Source organism: Cicer arietinum, chromosome 1, assembly GCF_000331145.2.
Source record: "Cicer arietinum cultivar CDC Frontier isolate Library 1 chromosome 1, Cicar.CDCFrontier_v2.0, whole genome shotgun sequence".
Lineage (NCBI taxonomy): Eukaryota > Viridiplantae > Streptophyta > Magnoliopsida > Fabales > Fabaceae > Cicer > Cicer arietinum.
The window spans coordinates 46,304,348-46,331,116 of NC_021160.2; the positions used below are offsets into that span (position 1 = coordinate 46,304,348).

A 26,769-nucleotide genomic window follows, 5' to 3' on the forward strand; every position below is an offset into this window, starting at 1 on the left:
AGGGTGCGATACTGCCACTTCTATACCCTACATGATTTTCCCGCCATTTTTAATTGGAATTATTTAGGATTAGGACTGTTCATGGTTTGGTTCAGTCAAAAAATCCAACCGAACCGTATCGAACCACGGTAATGGTTCATAAAAACCAAACCAAATTAAGTTGGTTTCTTTTGAGCCAAATGAATTGAATAAATGAATTTGCAAATTCTAGAGGTTTAAGATTTAAGATTCTTCAATTTTGGTTCAATTATCTAATTCTATAATCGTGTGTAAAAATTTGGTTTTAGAATAGTTTTTACTTACAAATTTAAAATAGTTGACAATTTAAAGTAAATTTAGAATAGGTTTTGCAAGTTGATTGAAGTGAAGTTCACTTACACTAATTATTTAACATTAAAATAATCGAGAAACACAATTAATCTTTTGTTAATCAATTTCATCTTTAAACATGTCTTTTGTTAGATTGATTTTTAAATATGTATCTTATTTATCGGTTTCAGTAAGTAATAAAAAATACACTCAGAGTTCTTTTAAAATTTCAATACAATAATAGACTCTCGTTACATTTAAAAATCAAAATGACAGTTTAGTCAAAATTTAAATCTTTGATATTTCTATTTTTTTCAAATAAGTTTTCATTAATTTGTTTTCCTTTTTGGTATGCTGAATAGAGTTGTTGGTGCTTGAGATAAATAACCGGCAAAAGTTATATATACAGTATTGCTATTTCTTTTTTGTACTATCCACACCCCTCAATTTTTTTATAAAAATAAAATATCTAAGATATCTTTGTCTATTAATAATATTATTAACTTATACATAAATTAAATTTTTGTGTATTTACGTGAATTCAATTTACGTAACCGATATGATATATACGTGAATTGTATTCACATATTGCATGTGAATTATTAAACTTCGTTGAATACCAGAGTCAACCCAAAGATAAAACCACTAAAGCAACTGTCTCGAAGATTTATCTTTAAGAATCACAAACACATTTTTTTATCAATAAATCTCTCAAAATTGTATCAACCAACAATCACCGAGAGAGAGAGAAATTATTAGTTATTTTGATAAATTTATTTATATTCTTTTTGCAATGCAATAAAAATTTCAGCTCTTTTTTTAGTTTTGTAATTTTAAATAGTATAATTCATATTTTTGAATTTACATTTATATATTAGATTATTTATTAAATTAATATTATATGATATGTTTTTTACAAGTGATAATAATGTCCATTAATTTTAATATTTGTTGAGATAATGTTAAATTTGTATAAGATTTTATCGATTTTAGTTTTAAAAATATTAGAATACGGGGTCTTTTTATTAAATAAAAAAATTGAGACATTTTTATTAAATAATAAATTTTATTTTTTAAGAATACCTAAAGCGTTTATTTTAACAAGTAATTGTACACCTGTGTAAACTTGTAAACTTAATTTACCTAAACTTACATAAATTTAATTCACATAAACTCACTCAAATTGAGTTTACGTAAACCTAAATAAATTGAATTTAATGATAAATTCAATTCAAGTACGAGTTATAAAATATTATAAATATGTAACATTTTAAATATTTTATTATTATAAAATAACTGAGACGTGTGAGTAGCAAAAGATAGTAGCGTAAAAATTGGTATATATATTATAACATGATCGATCAACCCGAGTCCGAGCTACCTTGTAGATTATAGGCACTCAAAGCTCGCTTTGGCAAACATGCTTTGTGGATTATACACATTGTTGTTCAACTTGTGTTTGCCTTTCTAGATTAAATGAAATGAAATCACAGGAGTAAAGGATTTTCCCCAATGGTCTCGTTGCTTCATTTTTTATTTCTCAATTACGAACTAGGCATCTATTTTTTTCAACATTCTTTTCTTTGCTCGCGAGACTTTGTCAAATAAAAAATAATTATACAAATATTAATTAATAGTATAAATTTAATATTATTTAATTTAATTGTGTCATATGACTGCCAAATCATTAATTAGTATCTAACATCATTAAAAAAATTAGAGAAGTAACAACAAAATTCCACAAGAACCCATCATCATATTCATAACCCCCAAGAACCCCTAAAAAATTTATATTCTTCCTTTCACTATCTTCCAATACTTCACTTAAACCCATAAATTTTAGCAAAAATTCAGTACAAAAACCAATCAAATCCAACAAACACAAAAATCAAGAAAAAAAAATAACAAAACCCAATTTCTTCACCCACATTTTTATCACTGCCAACAAACCTTATTGTGTATTAGTGTGAAATTAGAGAGTGAAGAGGTTGTTGCTTTAGTTTCTTCTCTGAAAAACACATTAGCACGTTTCGAAATGGGTGTGTTGATGCTCTTATGTGTGTATCAATCAAACCATTATTCTGTACCCTTTGTTTTTATGTTGTTATTTTTTTTTTAGTATAAAAAATAGACTTGTTGAAGTTTTATGTTTTGAAGAGTTGTTGTTGGTGATGAGAGAAAGAAAATATGCAAACTCTGATACAATATTTTAATTTTGAGTTTTTTTTTTATTTATTTTGGATTTTATTAGGTTTGAATTTTTATGACGTGAAGGAATAAAATTTACAAAACTAAATTCATGCTTTTGTGAAACTTAAAAATTGTCATTTATTAACTGCATGAATTGAATCTTAAACCTCTTTCTTGAAAATCCCTTTAACATTCCACGCATATTATAGTTCTACATCTTTTTTGTCTCAAATTAAAATAACAAACAAATTTATACACAATTACAAAATTTTAAATTTTAATCTAAAATATGATATTCTACCAAATAATTTTAATTATTGAATTAAATTTTATGGATATAGTCCTACATCTTTGATGACAATTTAATCATTAGAGTTGATTTCTGTCTTTATTAATCAGTAACTAGATGCCATGTCACTTTGTATATTTTCATGGTGAACTTTTTTTACAGCAATTTCTTGTGTTGAACTTGATTTATTTTATAGTAAAATGAAACGTCAACAAGCAGAAAAAAAAAAATAAAAAATGAGGACGACCAGCTTCCGTGATCCCAGGAACGAGAAGGACAGCACTAACAGTTGACTCGGGAGTTGAGGACACAAAAGATACAGAATGAAATTTTGTTCAAAGGTTGTTAAATTAAATTTAAAACTAAAGTATTAAACAAATTATGAATGTGTAACCATAAAGTGTGGTGGAAAAATCAACACCTTCCTTCATTCACGGACAATACTTCAAGGTCAAAGTTCGTTGGGGGTTGCACAAGCACACCATGCTCTTAAAAAATAAAAGATAAATAAATGGATTGCACGATCTAAGTTTGTTTTAGTTTTTTGAAAATTAAAATTTAATGATAAAAATGTGCAACTCAACATATTGAAATAAAAAGTGTTAAGTCTCGTAAACTTAGTTTAGATAGTAAAAAATTGTAGGAATATGTTGCAACGCGAATTTAAACTCACAATAACTTATTTGCATTTAATATGTTGTGATTTTATCAATCATATCAAGAAATTCACGTAACCAATTAAACTTTTTGGTTTAAATCATGTTGTCACCCACTTATGCAATCACATTAGAGTAGTTCTTAGAAATAGATGTTACGAGATGAGATATTTTGAAGGCTAGCTATGATTATAAGAATAGGAGAAATTTGCTACTAAGATTAAAAAAAATGAAAATCGATTAAATGATCGAATTGATGGTAAGACCACTGAAATAAATATTTTAAGTCTCTATAAAATATAAATTTTTATTTTATTATAATATCTTTAAAAAAATTTACTTAATAAAAATACTTCATATTTTTAAATAAAAATACTTCATAATTAAATAGTTTTAAAATTAAAATATATAATTTTTTAAAATTTTATTATTGTCTCAACTATATTAAATCAATTAAAAAAATTATATTAATTTAATAATAACATATTAAAATTTAAAAAAATAACAATATACATTATATTAAAATTCGCTTCAACTTTTCAAATACATTAAGCGGCCCTGATTAATTCTATAAAAAATTGAAATGTGAGTAAGACATGAGAAGATGACAAACAAAGATGGTGCATCAGGGTGAGGCCATCTAACTAGGTTTAACTTCAAAAATCAATAACATTTTGTTGAGTTTATACATCAAAAAAATTTGTTATTATTTATTTATTTTTGTAACATAATAATTTATTATTTCATTTTATGTAGTTTTTTTAATAAATTATTAAACATATTATTGATAATTAAATTGAATTTTTAAAACAAAAGTTAAATAGATAAAATACTTTTCTGTAAATGCTACAAATAAAAAGGACCAAAGGGAATACACTTTTTTGCAAATTGCTCATGTGTGATCCACCATGTATATATATATATATACTAAAAACTGTTCACAATGATAAGTTATTTTTAGTAACTTGTAAAAAAATTATTTTATAATTAATTTTTTTTATGAAAATAAATTAGTTTTTATTGTGATAAACAAACACAAAACAATTTTTATTTTTATTTTTATTTTTAATTTTTAAATCTACTGTAATAGATTATGAAATTAATTTATATATCAGCGTTGCATAAGAATAGAGTTGCAGATATTTTACATGAAAAAGGAAAAAGAAAATTGCAAATATTGTTCTTGTACGCATCAGTTTGCAACATATTATGTAGCGGAGAACAACTCAAAAAACTTTAAAACTAAATAAGTTTTCATATCCTAGAGTGTTTTGAAACAAGGATCTTTAATTGGTCCTTGATTTTTAAAATGTTTTTAAATAAGTTTTTGAAATTATGAATATTTAAAAAATATCACTAATTATTCGATAGAAAAAAAAAATACTCATATGAGTCATTGTGTCAAAGGTAAACCACTATTTTTATCATAAGGGAATTATCATTTTAGTCCATATGTCATCAAAAAACTTAAATGAATCTTTTATTCATCAAAACATATATCAGTTTAGTTCATCACAGTAAATTAACCGTTAACTTTGTTAACTTAATAATATAGGCAATTATGTGGCATATGATGTGTGCACCATTTCTGCTTATGTCTATCTAACTAGACTAGACCAAAATGAGAGTAAATTAGAAGGAAAAAATAACAAAAATCATTAACATGAACGATATATCAATATTTCATATTGTTAGCAATATTTTTTAATTTTTTTCTTCTAATTTACTATCATTTTGATCTATGTCTAGTTACATATATTTGTTGGAGAAATAGTGATATATCATATGTCAGGTATTTGACTACACTAGAAATTTAATAGAGTTAACATTCAACTTAACATTATGAACTAAACTAATAGACATTTAGATGAATAAGAGACTAATTTGAATTTTTTGTTGAGTCAAAGACTAAAGTGATAATGTTTGCACATTTAAATACCAAAATGATGATTTACCAAAGTATCAAATTGGTAATTATATTTAACTATTTACTATCAAGTACTGTATTTCTATATTTAACAATTTGCTATTAGTTTGGTCCTTGATATTACCCAAAGCCTCCAATTTAGAAGGACACTAACTTTTTATTTTTATAATGTGTATAAATAAGTATTAAGTGTTGAAGTAGCATTCTCAATCACAAGAAAATGGAGGTTTGAATTATGACCCTTTTAAAATTTTGATTCATGTGCTAAATTTAAATTAACTCAAGATCAATCTTGGTTAAAACAAAATGTCCAGAATGTTTTGGATATGTTAGAAATTAATAAAACAAATTAGTTTATAACGAATTGTGATTTATGTGTGCAAATAATTAAAGATAAGGGGTAGAAAGATCACACACACAAAATATATTGGTTCAACCAACTTGTGCTAGTTTAATCCTCACAACCGTTAAATTTTCATTATGTACTTCAGAACCAAAATGTTCTCCTTCACACATTTTCTCTTAATCGCACCTTGATCAATTCCAATCTTCACCTTTCAACCTATAAATGATTTTTACAATCACCTTTCAGCCTTGAAAGAATTTTTATAAACACGTTCAATCTAACATAAAAAGATAGACTTGAGTTACAAATGATGTGTATGATAAAAGTGTTTTGGATCTTGAAACTTCTCAACACTTGTTTGAGATAAATAAATACAAACTCACTAAATGATGATCCACAAATATAGTGAAGAGAGCTGGAGTTTGTTTGAAGAGATTTTGACTTGTTATTACTTGAACAAGTATTGGTAGATTTGTAAATTGAACTATTGTCTTCATCTTCCAATTGGTCTTCAATTTATAGAAGATAAAAGTCTTTGAATATTTAATTTAAACTGAATATAGTCATTGGACACACTTCTCAAATGACAGATGTATTATAAAACAATTAAACATGTGTTTATATTGTTGTCCATAACATTTTTGACAAACGAAGAGCGTTCTTGCTTTTGGGTCTGATGGAAAACGTGAATGAGTGAGTGAATGAGCTCTGAAATGTTAGTTAGTACTATTTCAAATCAGAATTATACAAAGCTTTATGCAGAATATTGTAAGTACAATGTACTTGTGTCTTTACTCACAACTCATCAGTTTGAATATCAATCTTGAGATTGTTTTCCTCATTCAGACATTTAGCTTGAACTATGGGTTTCACTATTGATTTGAGCAATATTGATATTCTTTAAATTGTGGTTTGAACGGTGGAAAATAATATGTTTTAATTATGTCTTTAAAAGAAAATAATCAAAATATTATTTTGTAAAACTATAACGTTCTTGGTTTTGTATTGTATGGAAAACATGGATGAGTGATTTAGTAGTTGTTTAGTGTCAGTCATTTGTCTCAGAAGCATGATGTATTTTATGTAAAAAGGTGCAACAACAATGTCATTGTTGTCCTAGTTGTCCTTGCTCATGACTCATAAATCTAGAGATTGATGTTGATGTTGTTTGTTTCTTTAGACCTTTAGCTACACTTTTTGGGCTTGAATATTGTTTTGAGTAAGGTATGGACTATGGAAAATGATTCGCTTTACTTTTGCCCATAAATGAAATAACCAGGATGATCTTGACAATAAAGTAGAATAACCTTCGCTTTTCCAGACTTTTGTTTTGAATAAATTAGAATGATATTCGTTTTTCCAAATTTTTGTTTTTAATAAACCAGTATGATCTTCGTTTTTCAGATTGCTGTTTTTTAATAAACCATAATAATCTACGTTTTTTCATAATTCTATTTTTAATAATCCATAATAATCTTCGTTTTTCCATAAATTTGTTTTTAATAAATCATAATGATCTTCGTTTTTTCAGAATTATATTTTTTATATTCCATAATGATCTTCGTTTTTTCAATTTAGTTAAGACATTATTTGCTTTGATTTATAATATGGTGTGATCATTAGTTATTGTATGAAAGTATTTGATCACATTTTTCATGAAGATGTTATCTTGAAGATGTAATAATTATTCTTTTGAATGATCGATATATGATATATTCTTTTTGAAATGATTTTATTATTGAGTAGATACTTATGTACTTTGATGATGTGAATGACTTCTTGTTTGTTCACTTATGCAATTCATGTTCCTTAAATAAAACTCAAGTGTAATTATTAGTAGATCACCATTTATAAAATTTAATCATTTATTTTATAAAATTTGTTGTCATTAAAAGATATATAAAAATTGTTTTTACCTCAACATGAGCAACACATGTTATTTTGTAATAGTATGTGTAAATATATAGAGAAATATCATTTTTGATTAAGTACTAGAAATATATATTTGTGTGTGTGTATGTGTTCGCAAATATATTCACATGATATCTTTTATTTTTTATGCAAGTATACAAAAAGAAAAGACAAAGGAAAAAAGAAAATAAAAAAAATAATAAATGAATAGAAATGAGTTAAATGGAAAAAAAAGTAATTAATAATTTCCTAAATTTAAAACGTTATCGATGGAATTTATAATTTTAATATTATAAAATAATTACAATAAATTTTCAAAGAATATTGATTATAATAAATAGATTATCAATATTTTGTAAGAAAAAAATATACAAAAATAACAATTCTAATGATCACAAGACTTCATTTTTATAGTTTGTCAGAGTGCCAAAAATCTTACAGCCGACTTTATCAAAAGATATATAACTTTATCATCTTCCTAATTTTAACGAGTTCACACAAGAATTAGTATCCACACTTGTTTGTAATAATAATGATAAAATTTTGCCTATGTTCAGTTCCAAATTTAGAGTAATTAGAATTAATTATAAAATAATAAAACTGATTTTAACATACATGTTTGGTCTCGATCAGGTATAATTGATTTTATTTATAAAATTAATTCTAATTTAAAATTATAATTTATAATTTTTATATTAAAATTTATCATTCAACTTTTATATATATATATATATATATATATATATATATACCACTTTAATTACATTCATATTACTTTTAAGTTAAATCAATTTATTCATAATTAATTTTTATCACCATAAATATGTACTTTGTTTAATAACATGCACAAATAAAATAGTATTAAACCATATCCATATATATAAGTTTTTCTACCACCCTTTCACATAATCACATCTTCCGAAGGTTTTGATTGAGTAGTATATTAAAAAAATTGTATTTTTATAAAATAAGTTTATTATATACCATTAATATAATGGTAAGATTTTATTAATCCAATAATAGAAATAAATTTATTCTTAATGGTAAAAAAATAATTAAGTTTATTGTTGGTGCAAAATCACATCCTATAGAATCGGCCTAATATATACTACCAGATTATGACGAACAAAAAATTAGTCCAACGTGCATGTAAGTGGGACCTCCCACTTTCTTTGTATAGCTAGTATGATGAATTGGATGTTGGGATGAAGTTTCAACACCAGACAGGTATTTTAACCGCATTTATTTATGAAAATAAATTATGTCTAGATTTTTTTAAGCAAATAATTTCTATAGTTGAACTCTCTTACACCAAGTAAATGGACTCAATAAATTAATGAATTATAATTAAGAAACAAAGGAGAATTCGAATTCAAATATAAATTAAAATAATTTTTTTAGCATGTATTATTTACTTAGGTTTTGATTGAGTAGTATATTAAAAAAATTGTATTTTTATAAAATAAGTTTATTATATACCATTAATATAATGGTAAGATTTTATTAATCCAATAATAGAAATAAATTTATTCTTAATGGTAAAAAAATAATTAAGTTTATTGTTGGTGCAAAATCACATCCTATAGAATCGGCCTAATATATACTACCAGATTATGACGAACAAAAAATTAGTCCAACGTGCATGTAAGTGGGACCTCCCACTTTCTTTGTATAGCTAGTATGATGAATTGGATGTTGGGATGAAGTTTCAACACCAGACAGGTATTTTAACCGCATTTATTTATGAAAATAAATTATGTCTAGATTTTTTTAAGCAAATAATTTCTATAGTTGAACTCTCTTACACCAAGTAAATGGACTCAATAAATTAATGAATTATAATTAAGAAACAAAGGAGAATTCGAATTCAAATATAAATTAAAATAATTTTTTTAGCATGTATTATTTACTTTTTAAACGAATTTTAAAATATTATAATTTTATTCATCTAGAAAATATTTGATCTCTCGTGATAAAAACTATACTAAAAATATGTTAAAAAAAATTATAATAGAAATACATAATTAATATTTTATTGATATTATAAAATAATAAATAAAATAAAAATATATTTTTATCAAAATTACTTATACAAATATATATGAAGATATTATTTATTTTCCAATTGCCATTTCTTAAAACACCATGATAAAAGTTGGAATACTTAGTTATTATTATTTTTCGTTATCTTAATAAGCTTAATCACTTTACTAATTATTACATCAGTCCGAAAGTCCATTTGAAATCCCACAAAGTGTCAACTTTCAAAGGGTTTAGAATAAAGTAACTTTCCAAAAATGTTTTCTTTTACCAAAATGTCTTATTTTGATGCAATTAATTTCTCAAAGACATTGACATTATACTAAAAATTGTGTACGTAAAATCTAATTTAATCATTAATATTAATATTATTAAATTATATATATTTACTTAAATTTAAATTTAAAATCTCACACTTATATATATAAGTAATATTTATTATTACGTTTAAAAAATATTTTACAATTATTATTGCACCAAAATTAAATTAAATATTGGACTAAAAGTTAAAAAAAGTAAAAAATTGAAGTTCAAATTCTAATAAAGAAGTCAATACTAGCATAATAATTAAATATTAAAATTGTCAAAAAAAAAAAAGAGATTAAAATACGTTGAATTTTACATTATTACAAGGATATATATTGATATCACTAGGATAAATAATGAATGAGACAAATACTTAAGGTAAAAAGCAATCTAAGTTTGTTTATTTATTTATATAGTAAAAAAAATTTAGAATCTTAAATTAGAATTTAAGGAAATATTATTAGATTAAATATTTTATTTTGAGTTCAAACTATATTTATTATCTATACACTTTTTTTGTAAATTTTGTATATAATTTTTAATTTAATTAATTATAATTTCATCAAATTTATAATTTTATCAAAATTTTGTATTTTATGTTAACCACCTCTTAACCATGATGAAAAGCTAAAGGGAAGATTGTTGTTTTGTATGAGATCCTCCAACTCTGTATATAGCATAAATCGTTGCCTCTTCTGTATCTCCAATCCGCGTTAAAGTGGACCCCACAATATCGCTGAACCCAGCGCAGCAACTGTATTATTATTCCCTTCCAAACCCATGTTCTTTATTTTTCTATCTACACAAATATAATTTTTTTTCATACAATTAAATATTATACTACTCTCATTACTTCATCTAAATCGTTAGCTGTAAAAACATTATACAAAAATTTAACCTTAAATATGAGATTCTTCATTTAAAATATACGAGTTCAGTAACGAAATTATTTGATAAAAAGTATAACATATAAAGTTGATAATCTTTCATATTTCACCATAGTGTAAAATTATTTTAGTTAAAAAAAAAAGTTAAACTTAATTTCCCAAACTTTCATTATCTTATTTATTTATTCATCCATCCATTCATTCATTATTTCAATATTTAATTATTATACTATTACTCCCTTGAGTTTCAAAGATTCCACAAAATAGCTGATTTTTATTTTATAGGAAAATTGTAGCAACTTGGTTGAATTTGAAGCTTCATATTCATAGAAACCTTTTTTTTTTTCTTTCATTTTCTTTCTCATTGTGGGGTCCTCTTTTTGACAGCCTAATCAACAGCCTGGAAATGGGTGTTTGTTTCCATTGCAAAAAATCACACTAAAAACTTAAACTTTATGCTATTTTCAGTAATGGGTTTCACGTAACCTCATTTTTTCCACACTTTCATCTTAATTTCTTCAACATTTTTCTACCACATTATTCAAACACACACTACTACTAAAAAGGTAAGTGTACATTGAATTTGGTTTGTGTTTTAAATTTTTGAGAAACCATTGTGTTTTGTACATTTAATTTGATAGATCCGAGGTTGTTTTTGTTTTTGTCGTTGTTGTTGTTGCAGGTTGTTTCTTTTTTCCTTCTATTGTGGTTTATGGCTTGGTGTTGTTGAACAAGATTTAAGAGAGAGAAACTAAGCAACAATGGTGATTGTGAAAGTGAAACTTGTTTTGGTTGTTGTTGCCGTTGTTATTGCATTTTTTATAAATGCTTCATTTGCATTATACACTCCACATGATAATTATCTAATTGCTTGTGGTTCTTCAAAAAGTATCAACTTTCAAGATCGTGTTTTTGTTCCTGATTCACAACATTCTACACTAGTGTTGAAAACTGGAAATTCTATTGGCGTTGTTGCTAATTCCAATTCTTCAAGTAGTGTTCCATCACCAATTTATCAATCAGCTAGGATTTTCACTGAAAAGGGTTCTTATAGATTTGAAGTTCAACAAGGTAGACATTGGGTTAGGCTTTATTTTTATCCTGTTTCAAACTCTATCCATAATTTGAGTTCAGCTTCTATAACTGTTGTTAGTGATGATTTTGTTCTATTGAGAAACTTCACTTTTAGGAACTATAGTGGTGGTTCTTATATGTTTAGAGAGTATGCTATTAATGTAACTTCTGATATTTTGACTGTAACCTTCATTCCTTCGAATGGTTCGGTTGCTTTTGTGAATGCAATTGAAGTTGTGTCTATGCCAGATGACTTGTTTGTCGATCAGGCATTGGCACTTAACCCAACATCCCCTTTTAACGGCCTTTCCGAACTCGCTTTCGAGACCGTTTACCGATTGAACATAGGAGGAACCTTGCTCACGGCCGAGAATGATACCTTGGGAAGGACTTGGGAGAATGATCAGAAGTATCTCCATGTGAACAGCTCGGTTACTAATGTGTCGGTCAGTCCTTCGAGCATTAGGTATCGACCGGGCGTTACGCCCGAGACAGCACCTAATGAGGTCTATGCCAGTGCTGAAGCAATGGGGGATGCAAATGTAGCCAATTCAATTTTCAACATTACTTGGGTTTTTATTGTTGATCCAGATTTCTCGTATTTTATACGGCTGCACTTTTGCGATATTATTAGCAACTCAATGAACAATTTGGTGTTCAATGTATTTATAAATACTGATATAGCTATTGGAAGCCTTGACCTTTCATCAATGACTAATGGTTTGGCTTTGCCTTACTATAAGGACTTTGTTTCTAATGCTTCATCGGACAACACTTTGACGGTTAGCGTCGGTCCTGATACAATGGCAGACATTACTAATGCAACTATGAATGGATTGGAGATAATGAAAATCAGCAATGGATTGAAGAGTTTGGATGGACTTTCTTCGGTCAATAGTCTGCTTCCTAGTTCATCATCGAACAAGAACAAGATAGGTATAATTGTTGGTTCCGCTGCCGGGGCTGTTGTTGCCTTAGCTCTTGTTGGTTTGTGTTATTGCTGCATTGTGAGAAACAAGTCAAAGTCTCCTCAACACGGACATTCATGGCTACCTTTGCCCTTATATGGAAATTCTCAGACAATGACTAAAATGTCAACAACTTCACAGAAGAGTGGAGCAAGTGGCATTTCTTTGGCGTCAACGAATCTCGGACGGTTCTTCACTTTCCAAGAAATCCTAGATGCAACCAACAAATTCGATGAGAAGCTTCTACTTGGTGTTGGTGGTTTTGGCAGGGTTTATCAGGGATCCCTTGATGATGGGACTGATGTAGCCGTCAAAAGGGGGAATCCTAGATCTGAACAAGGTCTTGCTGAATTCCGAACAGAAATTGAGATGTTATCCAAACTTCGTCATCGTCATCTTGTGTCACTAATCGGTTATTGTGATGAGAGGTCAGAAATGATTCTTGTCTATGAATACATGGCTAATGGTCCCCTGCGGAGTCATTTGTATGGAACAGACCTACCGCCTTTATCGTGGAAGCAGCGGCTCGAGATTTGCATCGGAGCAGCAAGAGGCCTTCATTATCTCCACACCGGTGCATCACAAAGCATAATTCATCGAGATGTGAAGACAACAAACATTCTCTTAGATGATAACTTTGTTGCTAAAGTTGCTGATTTTGGCCTCTCCAAAACTGGTCCTGCACTTGATCAGACTCATGTGAGCACTGCGGTTAAAGGTAGTTTTGGTTATCTTGATCCAGAATACTTTAGAAGGCAGCAACTCACAGAGAAATCGGATGTTTATTCATTCGGAGTAGTTTTAATGGAAGTGCTATGCACAAGACCAGCGTTGAACCCTGTCCTTCCGAGGGAACAGGTTAATATAGCCGAATGGGCGATGAACTGGCAAAAGAAAGGAATGCTTGATCAAATCATGGATCAACATCTGGTGGGAAAGGTCAATCCTGCTTCGCTTAAGAAGTTCGGGGAGACAGCCGAGAAGTGTTTGGCTGAGTATGGAGTCGATAGGCCATCGATGGGAGATGTTTTATGGAATCTTGAATATGCTTTGCAGCTCCAAGAGACTTCGTCAGCACTCATGGAACCCGAAGATAACAGCACGAACCACATTACCGGAATTCAGTTGACCCGTCTCGAGAATTTTGATAACAGTGTGAGTATGATTGACGGGAGCAACTCTGTCACAGATGATGATGCGGAAGACGCTGCTACAAGTGCAGTGTTCTCTCAATTGGTAAATCCACGCGGAAGATGAGTTCTTTCTGTGTATCGAATATCGATGATTCTGGCCAAAAACCCATTAAGTGTGGTGGCTGTTCTGGCCTTTGGACTAATTGAAAAGTCCTGCTTAATGAATGAAGGTTATTTTCTGTTTGGTTATTTACTTTTGTAATCTTTTTTGTTTTTTTACCTATAAGCAAATTACTATATAATATTTGAGTGGTACTGACGAGTACCAAATAGATGGTTAGAAATTGTATGTATGTTATCTATAAGATTCTGTTGTACTTTGTATAAGGCAATTAAGAGTTCAGCTCCAATAGTTGTTCATTCACTTTACAACAAAAGTTCTTTAGAAAATGGATCAACTGTTTTCAAAACATACTGCTTCTGATAAGTTAACTTGCTTTGCTTTTCTGGTTTCTAGTAATTCTCAATAGATATACTGTTTACTTTCTGAAAAAATTATTCATTTTAAATTACTAACTAGGAGATAGAAGATTCGGGCAGTGAACAATTGTGACAAAGAGAAGATGAAAGACAAGCTAGGAAGAGTGTATTTTTAGAAACAATGAAAACAAAGTGTCAACATTTTCAACATTTCTGAAAATGCTAGATATGTTTCTAAAAATTGTAAAAGAAAGTAGTGAAAAAAATAATGCATCGATATTCTCTTATGTTTATTAGTTGAAGTGAAAATGAAAACATAAAATATTAGAAGTATAGTCATTGGGCCGCAAATCAATCTGATATCCAATAAAATGAAATTGACAGTAATCTGTTGAGAAGATCTTTAAGATGAATTATTATTTCATGTATAAATTATCACAAGGAGATGATTGATTTTGTCCTATAGTGATATAGAAGCAAAGAAAATTATTTATAATGAAGAAGAAAAAATCAAGTTCTGTAATTAACTTGTTCAGTACATTGTTCTCCCAACTATGAAATATTTTATGCAATTTTTTTCTTCCAACTTGTTTGTAGTTTCTCATTTCAGAATTATTGAGCTAAGAAGCTCTTTTCATTGACTTTTTTCTCCTCTACATAAATTTCTTCACTATCTTACTGTCCATTGTTTAATATATGATGAAAAAAGTCTCATGGAATTTGCCATGCCTATGCTTATATCACTATGCCACAACAGATTCCAATACAAGATGTTTTCATAATTACAAGTTTCAACAATGAATTTATGCATGATATCATAGGGTATGAATTGAGAAAGCCTTTGATATAATCACAATATTCAATCATTCATGAACAAACAAAGAAATACACTTCTTATTCAAAAGGAAATATGGTTACAAAACAAATATATTTTTTCTTAGTGTTACAACATTCAATCATTGATAAAAAGAACAACGAAAACTTCCAAATTTATCTTTTGCAAACTATACCATTACCACTGCTTGCACCACCAGTGCAATCCATCTTACCATATTCTACTATCTCCAAACCTTCCTGCACATAATCTTTAGCAGGAGAGAATATACAAGCAAGACAGTCCGCAGAAACAAGCGACGAGGTTCTATACTTGTCTTCCCCTCCAACTACCGGCATTGCCACGCCTGGCTTCGCCGGATTTTGAAAATCCGGCTGATAAGTCCTTCCAAGAACTCCTTCAACTTTGTACGATAAATCGTAGAATTTGAACTGCACATCCAAATGAGCGAAACAATCGTCATTAGGTATCTGATAGTTATGGATTCTACTATCCTCCTTAGTGACAGGCACCACATTGATGGATATTTCAGCGACTTCTGGGAGTGTAACAATGACACTATTCTTGTTTGACGTTCTCTCGACTCGAAGTTGATTTTCTTGGCTTTGCCATGAAGAGAGGTGACCTTTTGGGATAACAAGTTCCTTTCCATCATAAGTGAGCTTCAAATGGTCATCTTCATCATCCCAAATTGCTGATGGGGTTGCCTCAATGGAAAAATTGTGGGAATCAAGTAGGACTCCCAATGCTTGAATCCAAGTATAATCCCTTGGTCTCCCTTTTGGTCTAAGGCCAATAAAATGAGCATTGATTTGAAGGTTGACATCTGATACTAAGCTGAAATGCTCATTCCTTCTTCCATGGAAGTAGAAAACAATGCCATCTGCGCCGACGAATCGAGGGTCCAAGCATGCAGATCCTCGACCATTACAGTTCGGTTTACGACCTGCTCACATACAATATATAATAAACACTTGTTATATTACATCATAAACAAAAGAAAAATAGAACTACAAACAAAAGAATATGTTACTCTATTATGAAATTCACATGTATCCTCTTTTCAGAGTCAATCCTACTTGAGGCTGGCAAAATAATAAAAATAAGATGTTTCTTAATAAGATATATTTTTCACCAGGAATTGAAACAAACATCCCTCACTAAGAGGGGTCTTGTAAGGGTTTAAATAAAGGTACGTGACTATGATTTGAACTGCAACATAACAGTTTTTGATGTTGTCAAAATCGCGACTACAGCTAAGGTTGCATTGGTTACATTTGACTTTAATTCTCCACAACATCAAGAATCGCAATGCAACTGCAACCGCTATCACGACCTCTAATTAAAATCCTAATTCCGATACACATTCTCCACATTTGCGGCACTAACACGCTTTCTCACTAGGCCAATCCAATTGGATTGATCAAAAGAAAAGGCTAAACCAAGAATGAATATGAAATTATATCATGTACTAAACATAAATGATCTTACTTTTGCACTGAGTTTTACACACAGGAGAATCACAATCAAGATAACAAACTTTGGCTTTTGGGTTAGATGGTGATTTTGAAGGACACTGAGCAGGACATGGTAGTTTCCTAAGAAAACAAGGACTCTTACGGCTGGTACATGTCTGAGTATCAGCATTAATATGCATAACACATGATAACATAAATACAAATAATAAAGTAACCAACATTAAACATTTGTTGCTTAAGACACTCATGATTAAGAATCTCTTCTTTGATAGATACAATGAAAAAGATCAATGTAGCCTCTCTCCTTATATACTACATTTTAGGTAATACAAAACTTAACAAGTGGTTATTTTTGTACTGATTTTTAAGATGAACGTGAGTGGGATTAATTGATAGTTTGAATTCTATGTAGCATCTTTTACATTGTCAATAGTTATAATATATAGTAAGAACAATATTAAGTTGACTTAGTGCTTTTGAATGAGGACAAAAGCTTGTAATACAGAAGGGATTATTGACTTTCATTAAGTTAATTCAAATTCACCCATTTAAAGGTGCCTTAAAATAATTTTCAGTAGTTAAATAACAACATGAAGTTAGTTATGAGAAAATAAAATGCAATTTAGTGTATAAATTTGGTGTGGAAAATATATGTTTTTTTTTTCTTGTCAATTTTCCTTTCAACGTACATTCGAACTTTACATGTTAAGTAATGTAGCTGTCAAAATATTTAAAATTAAAAGTTAGTTAACTTGGATTCTTGTATACATTGTTACGTTATTTTTTTAAAAAAGTAAAATTTAGATTTTGTGGATCGAAATGAGATTTTCACTGTGCTACTTGTAAGTTTTTTATTTCTTCCTATTTTATTTTTTTGTAAGTATTCGTAAATATAATTGAATTGAAAGATAATTAAAATTTGTTGGATAAATATTTTTGTTATATATCAAACTTATGTACCATTAATCAATTCAACATTAATAGGAGTTTAGTAATCGGATTAATTTTCTATATTTAAAAAATATGTTTGAAAAAAATACTATTTTCATGCAAGAAATTAGCACCTAAATTATTTCTTATGTGTAAATTTAAGGTTGTTTATAAATTGGACTCATGATTTTACAGAAGCTAATCAGATTGATGATGATTTAGCAAAATATAATTTGAATTTGAACTACCATTTTAGGATTTTTGATTTTCCTCCTACATTTCTTGTGATTCCTTTCCTAAATTTTTTTAGGTTTTTCTTTGAAATATAATCCATTTTGACCTAAAGAAAAAAAAATTGTGACGACTAAGTTGAAGAAAAATTCCATAAGATTAAAAATAAAATTTTAAAATGTTTAATAAAAAAATAACAAAAAAATACAAAAAGTAAATAAATAAATAAAAAATGTTTGTGAACGCGTTTTAGTGTGGCATCTTCACGGAGCTTCTTATTACAAAGCTGAGAAGTGAGAATCAAATCTTCACCGAAACATGGCGGCGTGGACAGCGGCAGCTCGGCAAGCCATCAATATCGGACGCCTCTCCTCACCCAAGTCGGCTTCATTCGTTCATCGGCGCGGTTTGGCTGGCTCCGCCGGTATTTTCCTCTCTCTTATTATTTTCTATCCTTCATTGTATTCGCCGCAAAGGGTTTTCCATGATTACTGCAAATTTCAAATCTTTGAATCCAATTTACTCTGCTCTAGTCTTCCTAGTTAAATGCCCATTCCATAATTAATTAAATTGTTATTTTGCAATGTTCATTTTTTGTGTGTGTATCAAGACGAAATAATTAAATTATTATATTACTACTTTTTTGATGCAATGTATGCGTAGGTTAATGATCTTGTGATCTTATTCCAATTACTGCAAACGTGTTTGTTATGTGGTTGTTGTCTTCATCTTTGGTTAAAGTATGCGGCAAAGATAAAATATTGTGGAAGGAATGGAATTTTTAACTCATTCATAGAGATTGTGCTTACATTGGGATTTTTTTGGATAAATAACTAGTGTTTATGCATAAACTATTTCTATAATAAAAAATAAAATAAAGTCAAATTGTTTTCATATAAACTATAAGTTGTTTTCGTAGCTTATGTGAATAAGCTTAAAACAGTTTATAGACATGCCATAAGTTATTTTCATAAGTTCAATGAGACGGTCTCAAATAAACTAATCCAAACAGAACCTTAATGTGCTCAAAATGTGTTTAAGATTGAATATGAATGAACCACTTGTGAAGCTAGTGGAGTAATTGATGAAGCAAAATACTTCTCCTTCTTTCCTGAAGAATTACTTATATTAATTTGACATGTTGCAGATCATCATGGACCTCCAAAGGTGAACATTTGGCAGGATCCATTGTCTCCATCCAAGTGGAAAGAAGAACATGTGAGTAACTTACGTTTTTTGAAGCTTTCTCTCATGCTAGTTTTAGATCTCTTCTAGATTGACCACATTTTGAGGCTGTGACGTTTTAGTATTGACAAGAATATTCTGTTGTGCCATGTAACTGAAACTAGTCTCTCTGATATTCACTTTTATTTTAATCTTAAACAAACAGACCCTTAAGGGAACTTACCTCCTTCAGAATGGTACATGTGTGCGCGCGCACACAGACACACACGTACACATGCTCCTGATATAATTATTCATACACTCACAAATATGATATGACACATGGGATAGTGAACAACATAAACTAGTTTTTCATGTTATATTGACAAAACTGATTAGCCATTGAACTACTATACCAAGGAAGAAGGTTGAGTAATGCCACTTATGAACATTTTGATTGCCTGGTGATGCCACAAACATGTTTCGCTTAAATGTTGGTCATACTAAGATATTGAATGATTCACCAAGTCTTGTGCTGTTGCAGTTTGTGATTGCTTCTTTGTCTGGATGGGGTTTACTCATCTATGGTGGTTACAAATTGTTCTCTGGAGGCAAGGACAAGAAGGAAGAGGTATGCAAGTTTAACTTATAGGAAGTTTGATATGATTTTTATTGCTGCTTTATATCGTGATTTTACTTTATAAAGATCTTGCTTTGTCTTTTTAGGATTATGTAGAAAGCAATAGCAACCAAAGCATTACTTGTGTTAGGTTCTAAAATAAAGGCAAATATGCAAAATGTGGATTACATGCATATGTTATTCATATATCATTAGCAAATTTTGTTTTTTGGGTATAACTTGTGCATCATAAGTATTTGCTATGTTGATTATTGACTTTACTAGATGATTTTTGAGCATTTTAAAATAAGCTTGAAGCCTTCTTACAAATTATTTGCCATGTATTACTGCAGAAAGTTGGAGAATCAAACAAGGATTGAGGTTCTTATAACATCTACTAATAAGTTGCTACTTGGCTTTTGGCGTCCGGGTTGTGTTTTTTATCTTTGTAAAGAGACTTCAGTTTTGGGCAGTTTTATTAGTGGTATCTACATAGCACTTTAAAGCAATGGTTTAGGAATAATTACACATTTTAAAATTCTATTGATGTTATGTATTTTATGGTCTCTGCTAATAAGTTATAATACTATGAGAGATACAAGCTTGTCTGCCGATAAATTAGCTCTCTGAGTTTGGCTTTTAACTTCTAACAACTTCCTTGCTTGCTTCCCTGCCACTCAAGTTGCGATATGATTCTATTACTTCCCTTCTTTAACATATTGTCCGGTTCGGTTGATTAAGATTTTTAAAAAGTGATTTTAACTTTATATTTAAAAAATGAATTTTATGACAACTTACTTAAAAATAGAAGAGTTGTTTTAAACTCATTTGTTATAGATTAAAAAAAGTAATTTTGATATTCAATAATTTAGATATTTAGAGATTTTAATATGATAAAAAATATATATTTTTTAAAAGGAATCTTTCAAAAATGATTTTTATAGAATTTATTAAAATAGTTTTTTATTTTAATCAATTTTTAATATTTTATTATTCAAAAAAAATTGTAGCAAATAAATGAAATATTTAAAATGATATTTTAAAATAAATTGTTTAAATTAACATTTTATTTAAAAATCTATTTTTAAGAATATTATGATAAAAAGATAAAATATATGAAAGTTATTTTTAAATAAACGGTCCCATTATTATAAGCAGAAAAGAAAGAAAAAACCTGTCTTCAGTACATTAAATTAATTGACATGTAATACTTTGAAGTGGTTGATGAACACAACAGATTCTGGGGCATGAAGAGACCTGCTTTTAAGGGAAATGATTCTTGAAAATCAAAATTTTGATGTCAAATATGACGGGCCTATGTTTTATGTGTATTTTTTAAATGTTCATAAGCTCCAGAAGTTAACAGGTAAGTGAGAGATAGTGATAAACATATGGTGTTGTGTACATTGTTGTATCTTGTTAAAGGCTGGTTTTTTTGTGAGACAACAAGTTGTTATTTACAAGTGACCTAAAAATGAAACTATCAACAAGAGTTAATATAAGTTTTTTTTGCTAAAAAGTTAAACAAATCAAATATGCATCCCTGATCTTCTACAACAAACCTTTCATATAATTATTTTGACAGTCATGATAAGCAAAATGTTATATCAAATTATCACACGATTAATCTCAACGAGTAGTTTGATCATACACATAATTATTGAAGACACCAACTGAAAGGAGTGTGAACCTGCAAGGGCAAGCAAGGGCTTTTGGCTTCATTTGGTTTAGAACAAGAGTCACAATAATCTCAAGAATTTCTATGGCCGACGATCACAGTTCCTCCGTCACTCCACCTCCCAATAATGGCATTGCCACCATTACCACACACACAACACAGGAAAAACTTTTAAAGGCAATTGAAACGATTGTATACCATACCACATAGTTTCATGCGCTGACGAGAGGAGCATGTTGTATCCTGAATGATTTGTACACTTACTCGATTAAATCCTTGAGCTTTTTAGTATGCAGTTCGAGCTCGTTGTTGGCAAAGATTTAACAATAGTTAAGTTGTAACAAGAAAAGAAGATTGAAGAATCTGTTTTAGGAAACCAAAAATATTAGAGGTGTGACCTGAGAAAGAGAAACATCACTATCAAAACTTATTTTACAATTGTAATGCTACTCTGCTCACTATGTTCCTATTATCCTCTCTACAATGTGTTATTCTGCTCACTACACTCATTGCACCTTAAGCACCAGAAAATGCAAGCCACAACAACCTGTTATACTCAATGAGACTTGACTTCAGCATAGTCACCCTGAAAAATGAAATGCAAATCTCATAAATGTATGGGAAACAGTTATTAGAGCAAGAAACAACACCAACAATATAATAATTGCTGAATATTAAGGACATACTCAACTATGACTAGGATCCAAAATGGTTAAATATACAAATTACTAGCAGAATATTAAATTAATTTTTAGTTCTAATCTCTAAAATGTACTGATATTTCCAACCATATTCCAGATTCTTCATTGGAAAATATTATTAATTGGTTCACATCACAACTGATTTGATAGTTTTACTTACTAACATGTTATATATTCTCTGAAGACTTAGTCTGCATCTTTTATTTCAGCTTCAACATCAATAGCTCTACCAGAATCCTTTTCTGACATGAAAGAAAAAGGACACACAGCACCATCAATCAACAACGATTAAGGATAAGAAAGAGTGAAGAGATAAGGAAGAGAGAGTTGCATTGAAACAAAATGTACTTTTGGAGGAAAAGGCAAACAAGCCTTGTGAAGGTTACCATTTCTAGAACGCGTGAAATCGTTGAATGCTTGTCCAAACGTCGTAGATTGGTTTGAAAACTTTACAGAGTCCTTTACAAACTCATTGCCAACAACTGATATATCAAAATGAAGTTCTTCAACAGTAAGAAATATGCACACTTTGATTTTTAAAATGAAACATTGATGGATACTAATAACACACAGTCAAACAAAATGCTCAATTTAGAAGCAATATATTATGATTTTTAATTTCGACATTTTATAAAAATGTTCATGTTTTATTTAATTATAACAAATATATATATGCCAGTGTCCTATGTTTTTGACATCAACTGTGTCAATGTGTCTGTATTTGTATTTATATCTGTATCGTGTCAGGTATCCATGTTGAAGTTCATGCCTCATAGCTCATAGGGTGAGGATCTGGTGTCCATTGATAGAATTAACTAAATATAAGTAATAAAACTTGTCTCACTTAATTTTCTAACCACAGCTAGCAAAAGTTTGTCTTAATATCGATAGATAGCGAAGGAAGAATATACAGAAGACATCCACTCTTACCAGAAAAAGGTTGACCGCAAAAGGGGCATAGCTGCAAATCATCATTTAAAGTGGATCTGAAACAGATAATTAGACATTATGAAGCAAATATGGCTAGATCAAATTACTTCAAAAAAAATTATCTATAATCAGATTATTAGGATTTATCAAACATATCTTACTTTAAAACCTGAAATTCATTTCCACAGTTTGGACACTGCATAGACACAACAAAACCTTGTCAGTGAAGACACAAGTTTAAATAACAAAAAAAGCTATAACAATTTTCTTTTATCCTTAAATTTTCTGTAGAATTCCAATTGGAAAAATGACTTCAAGTTCAAACATGGAAGTATGTAAAAGCAATAAATAAATCAACTGTAAGAAATATATTCCACAAGTAAAAAAGTGTAAGTTGAAAGAGCAAGAAGTTTTAGTGTGTATTTTGGTTTCGCAGTGACAAAAATTGATTTTATTTAAAAGTGAGTTGAATGAAAAATGGTTTATGTTTGAAGAAGCCTCACAGTGCCTTGCATTATATCTCGTCCTGCCCACCAAAGGAATGCCCCGATACCTACTATCGGCACCAACACTGCGAAGATCTGCATGTGAATAAAGAAAAACCAAGAAGAAAAGTCAACATTGACATGTATTAATTTTGGAGGAATAAATTTACTAAAAGACATTATATACCAAGGGACAAAAAAGATGATTCTTTGAAAATTAATTTAAATTATCAAACAATGATGGTGTATACCTAGGTATAAAGTATGAAATAATATGAAAGCATATAACAAGTAATATAATAATTGATCAAGTTCTCTCATATTTTGGATATGTTAGATGAGATCTTGATTTCATAACATAGATGATTGAAGAATGTTGTAATCAAAAGAGGGGAATGATTTCTTACAATTTGGGTTGGACCTGACTCAACCCCTACAAAACCAGTTTGTAAGGTGAGGACTACCCTCATCTATAAACACATTGTCAGACCTTATCTCATCCATTGCGGCATTCTTAACAAGATTCTTCAAGGAGGTTAAATAGGTAAACCTACTTGATTGGTTCTAGTTCAGCCCGCCTCTGACATAACAAGTAACATAATAATTGATTGAGTACTCCCATATATGTTTTTCCTGTTTACCTGCTATTAATCTATCTTGTTGCAAGATGATAACAAGAAGATGTACCTTAACGCAACAGTAAGGTTCCTACCTCTTAAAATTTCAGTTGAACCTAACTCAACCCTACGTAAATGGCTTGTACGATAGGGTTTGCATCCCACTTATAAACACTTTTTCAGATCATACTTCATTCAATATGAACTTCAACATTATTCGTGAACAAGTGATCATTGTCTCTAGTTGCAAAAACGGCCTCCATTCATACGGTAAGGCTATCTAAACCTCAAAATGGTGGGGAGCCTCTTGCACGGAAATGGTTTGCAATTGGACACGACGACGTTCCTAGCATGCCAAAGTCCAGAGAATAAGTTGGATCCATCACGAGACTATCATTTACAGCCTTATCTTGCATTTTTAAAGCATTTACAAGAGACTGCTCCACAAAAACATGATTAAAATATGCTATCTTTAAAGTGAACAATTAAAGGCCTATCTATCTTTAACATCAGGTTAAACATGCACTGATTGAGGACCAACTGGTTGCAATTGGTCCGCGTCAGCCTGCAATACAACTGCAATTACAATTTCATGCCATGAAAATGAGCTTAAGATCCTAGATGATAATTAACACAAGGGATTTGAGTAACTAGTCCTGATTAATTGTTCAGCTTAGGTATAAGAAAAAGACAATGCCATCCTTCAACAAAATTGCTTAAACATAGACTAAATCACTCATCACAGATGGAATTGAAGTATAAAATACCAATATTACATGAAAATTATAAGGTCATAAAACTAAGTGTGTATTTGATTTCTACGCTCAAATTTATTGTTCAACTCATTTTTAAGGAAATATATCAAAGTATAAACTACTTTATCTTTAACTCAGTTTTAACTAAAATCAATTATTTCATAATCAGTTTTCGACATAGTACATTAAATATGACCCAGTAAGAGCAAATTAAAAGAGACAGGGAACAAAATACCCAAATGGACACAATAGCATCTATAATCCATCCAAGCTGACCAGTCACTGAAAGATAAGTTAACCCAATAGCCAAAGCAACATTTCCCAAAATCCTACCAGTAGCACCATCATCTCTTCCATCACCACCACCATTATTGAACCCAAACCCTTTATTATTTTTCACCAAAACCACTCTTTTTACCCTCTTCCACCTTTTTTCTTCCAACAAACCCCCATTTTTCAACACTGTACCTCCCAAAAAAGACCACCTTTCCCTGTATGCTCTCAGTTTAAAACTATCCAAATGAAAAGAATTAAACTTTGGGTCTAAATGAGAGAAATAAAAAGTGGGTTTGTTGTATAATCCATCATGGAAGAGATTGATGTTGAAGTTGTGCTTCAAGTTTGAAACTTTGATTGAGAATTGCACAAGGGTGGACATAGGGAATATCATAAATGGAGATATAAAAATCTTAGTGTAATGGTGTTATAAAAGGTTTAGACATGGCCAATGGAACATTTAGGTGTGTCAAATATCAACATTTGAGTTCTCAACTCAGCAAGAAGTTGAATTCTTGACTCTTTGTCCTTTGTTTTTCCTTCACATACGTTGTCCTCCCCAAATCCAAGGAAGTGTTGCCACGTTTGTTTTAAGTGATTCCCTCAATCTTACATTATCTTATCTGAAAAATTAGTAAAATCAAATATCTATACATTATAATAAAACAAAAATATAAATTGACAAGTTTTATTTTAACTAACTAAAGTGTTAGGAAGATATAAGTTTCTATTAATAGAAATAATTGATTTTTTTATAAGAGTAAAATTAAACTTCATTTGCATAGTATACGTATGAGAAGTTAATGGTCAATTAAAAATAAGAAGAATGAATTAAAAAATAAAATACAATACATTGACTTGATAGTTGTAAGACCCATAATTTTAAGGTACACTTTATGTATTTTATATGTTTTGGATTTTGGCTCGGAGGCTTTTTAGCCAAAGTTAATAATATTATGGAGGGTATAGGATCAAAAAGTTATTTTGACCCCGTTTAGAATTACTCGTCGATAAATAAATTTAAATTAAGTGCGGTAAATCCTTTACGGAGAATTTAATGCATTACGGGTGAAATGGTAATTTAACAAATATCTAGACATTTTGAGATATTTGTTAAGTTATGTTTAATATATATATGTTTGCTTGGAGAGAATAGAAAGGAAAGAAATTAGAAGGAAGGAAAAGGAAAAGAAAAGGTTATATAAAGGAAAGAAGGAAATAGAAAGGAAGGAAAAACAAAGAAAGGAAAAAGGAAGGAAGGAAAATCTGATTTTCCATCTTCTTCCTCTGCCAACCGCGGCCATTTCTCCCTCCTTCTCCCGTTTTCATTTTCGTCGCTTTCTTTTCTTCAAAACTAGTAACCCAAGGTTGGGTGAAAGTTAGAACAAAGGTTTCGCAACTCCACTCTTCCTCTTTGATCCGAAAACGAAGAAAAACGGTATTTGAGATCCAAACACAAACCCCTCCGTTTCTTCTAGATAGCTTCGTTTCGCGAAGAGTTTGAAGGGAAAGTTGCTCACTACCACGCTACGGTGCTAGGGGACCAATTTAGAG

At 29.5% G+C, this 26,769-nt stretch overlaps 4 protein-coding genes across 5 annotated transcripts; 2 read left to right on the forward strand and 2 right to left on the reverse strand.

Annotated features, from left to right (window-relative positions):
* The first annotated feature begins 11,149 nt into the window (after positions 1-11,149).
* Positions 11,150-14,446, forward strand: LOC101504412 (receptor-like protein kinase THESEUS 1). The gene is made up of 2 exons (XM_004487615.4): positions 11,150-11,427; positions 11,544-14,446. The coding sequence occupies exon 2, from the start codon at positions 11,623-11,625 to the stop codon at positions 14,158-14,160; it is 2,538 nt and encodes an 845-aa protein (XP_004487672.1). The 5' UTR covers positions 11,150-11,427; positions 11,544-11,622; the 3' UTR covers positions 14,161-14,446.
* A 940-nt stretch (positions 14,447-15,386) lies between these two features.
* On the reverse strand, positions 15,387-17,120 carry LOC101504102 (uncharacterized). Its single transcript, XM_004487614.4, has 2 exons — positions 16,843-17,120; positions 15,387-16,297 (listed from the first exon to the last, which is right to left on the reverse strand). Exons 1-2 carry the CDS (start codon positions 17,075-17,077, stop codon positions 15,507-15,509), a joined length of 1,026 nt encoding a protein of 341 aa, XP_004487671.1. The 5' UTR covers positions 17,078-17,120; the 3' UTR covers positions 15,387-15,506.
* Positions 17,121-18,233: 1,113 nt separating this feature from the next.
* LOC101503778 (uncharacterized) lies at positions 18,234-20,416 on the forward strand. The gene is made up of 4 exons (XM_004487613.4): positions 18,234-18,414; positions 19,138-19,208; positions 19,699-19,785; positions 20,127-20,416. The coding sequence occupies exons 1-4, from the start codon at positions 18,309-18,311 to the stop codon at positions 20,151-20,153; spliced, it is 291 nt and encodes a 96-aa protein (XP_004487670.1). The 5' UTR covers positions 18,234-18,308; the 3' UTR covers positions 20,154-20,416.
* Positions 20,417-21,322: 906 nt separating this feature from the next.
* Positions 21,323-25,777, reverse strand: LOC101503245 (uncharacterized). Of its 2 annotated transcripts, none has more exons than XM_004487611.4 (7): positions 25,175-25,777; positions 23,586-23,663; positions 23,244-23,278; positions 23,083-23,138; positions 22,539-22,634; positions 22,317-22,394; positions 21,323-22,037 (listed from the first exon to the last, which is right to left on the reverse strand). In XM_004487611.4, exons 1-6 carry the CDS (start codon positions 25,607-25,609, stop codon positions 22,339-22,341), a joined length of 756 nt encoding a protein of 251 aa, XP_004487668.1. In that variant the 5' UTR covers positions 25,610-25,777; the 3' UTR covers positions 21,323-22,037; positions 22,317-22,338. The 2 variants fall into 2 exon arrangements, with proteins under 2 accessions (XP_004487668.1, XP_004487669.1); XM_004487612.4 differs by having other exon boundaries at positions 21,787-22,037; positions 22,313-22,394; positions 25,175-25,776.
* Positions 25,778-26,769: the final 992 nt, after the last annotated feature.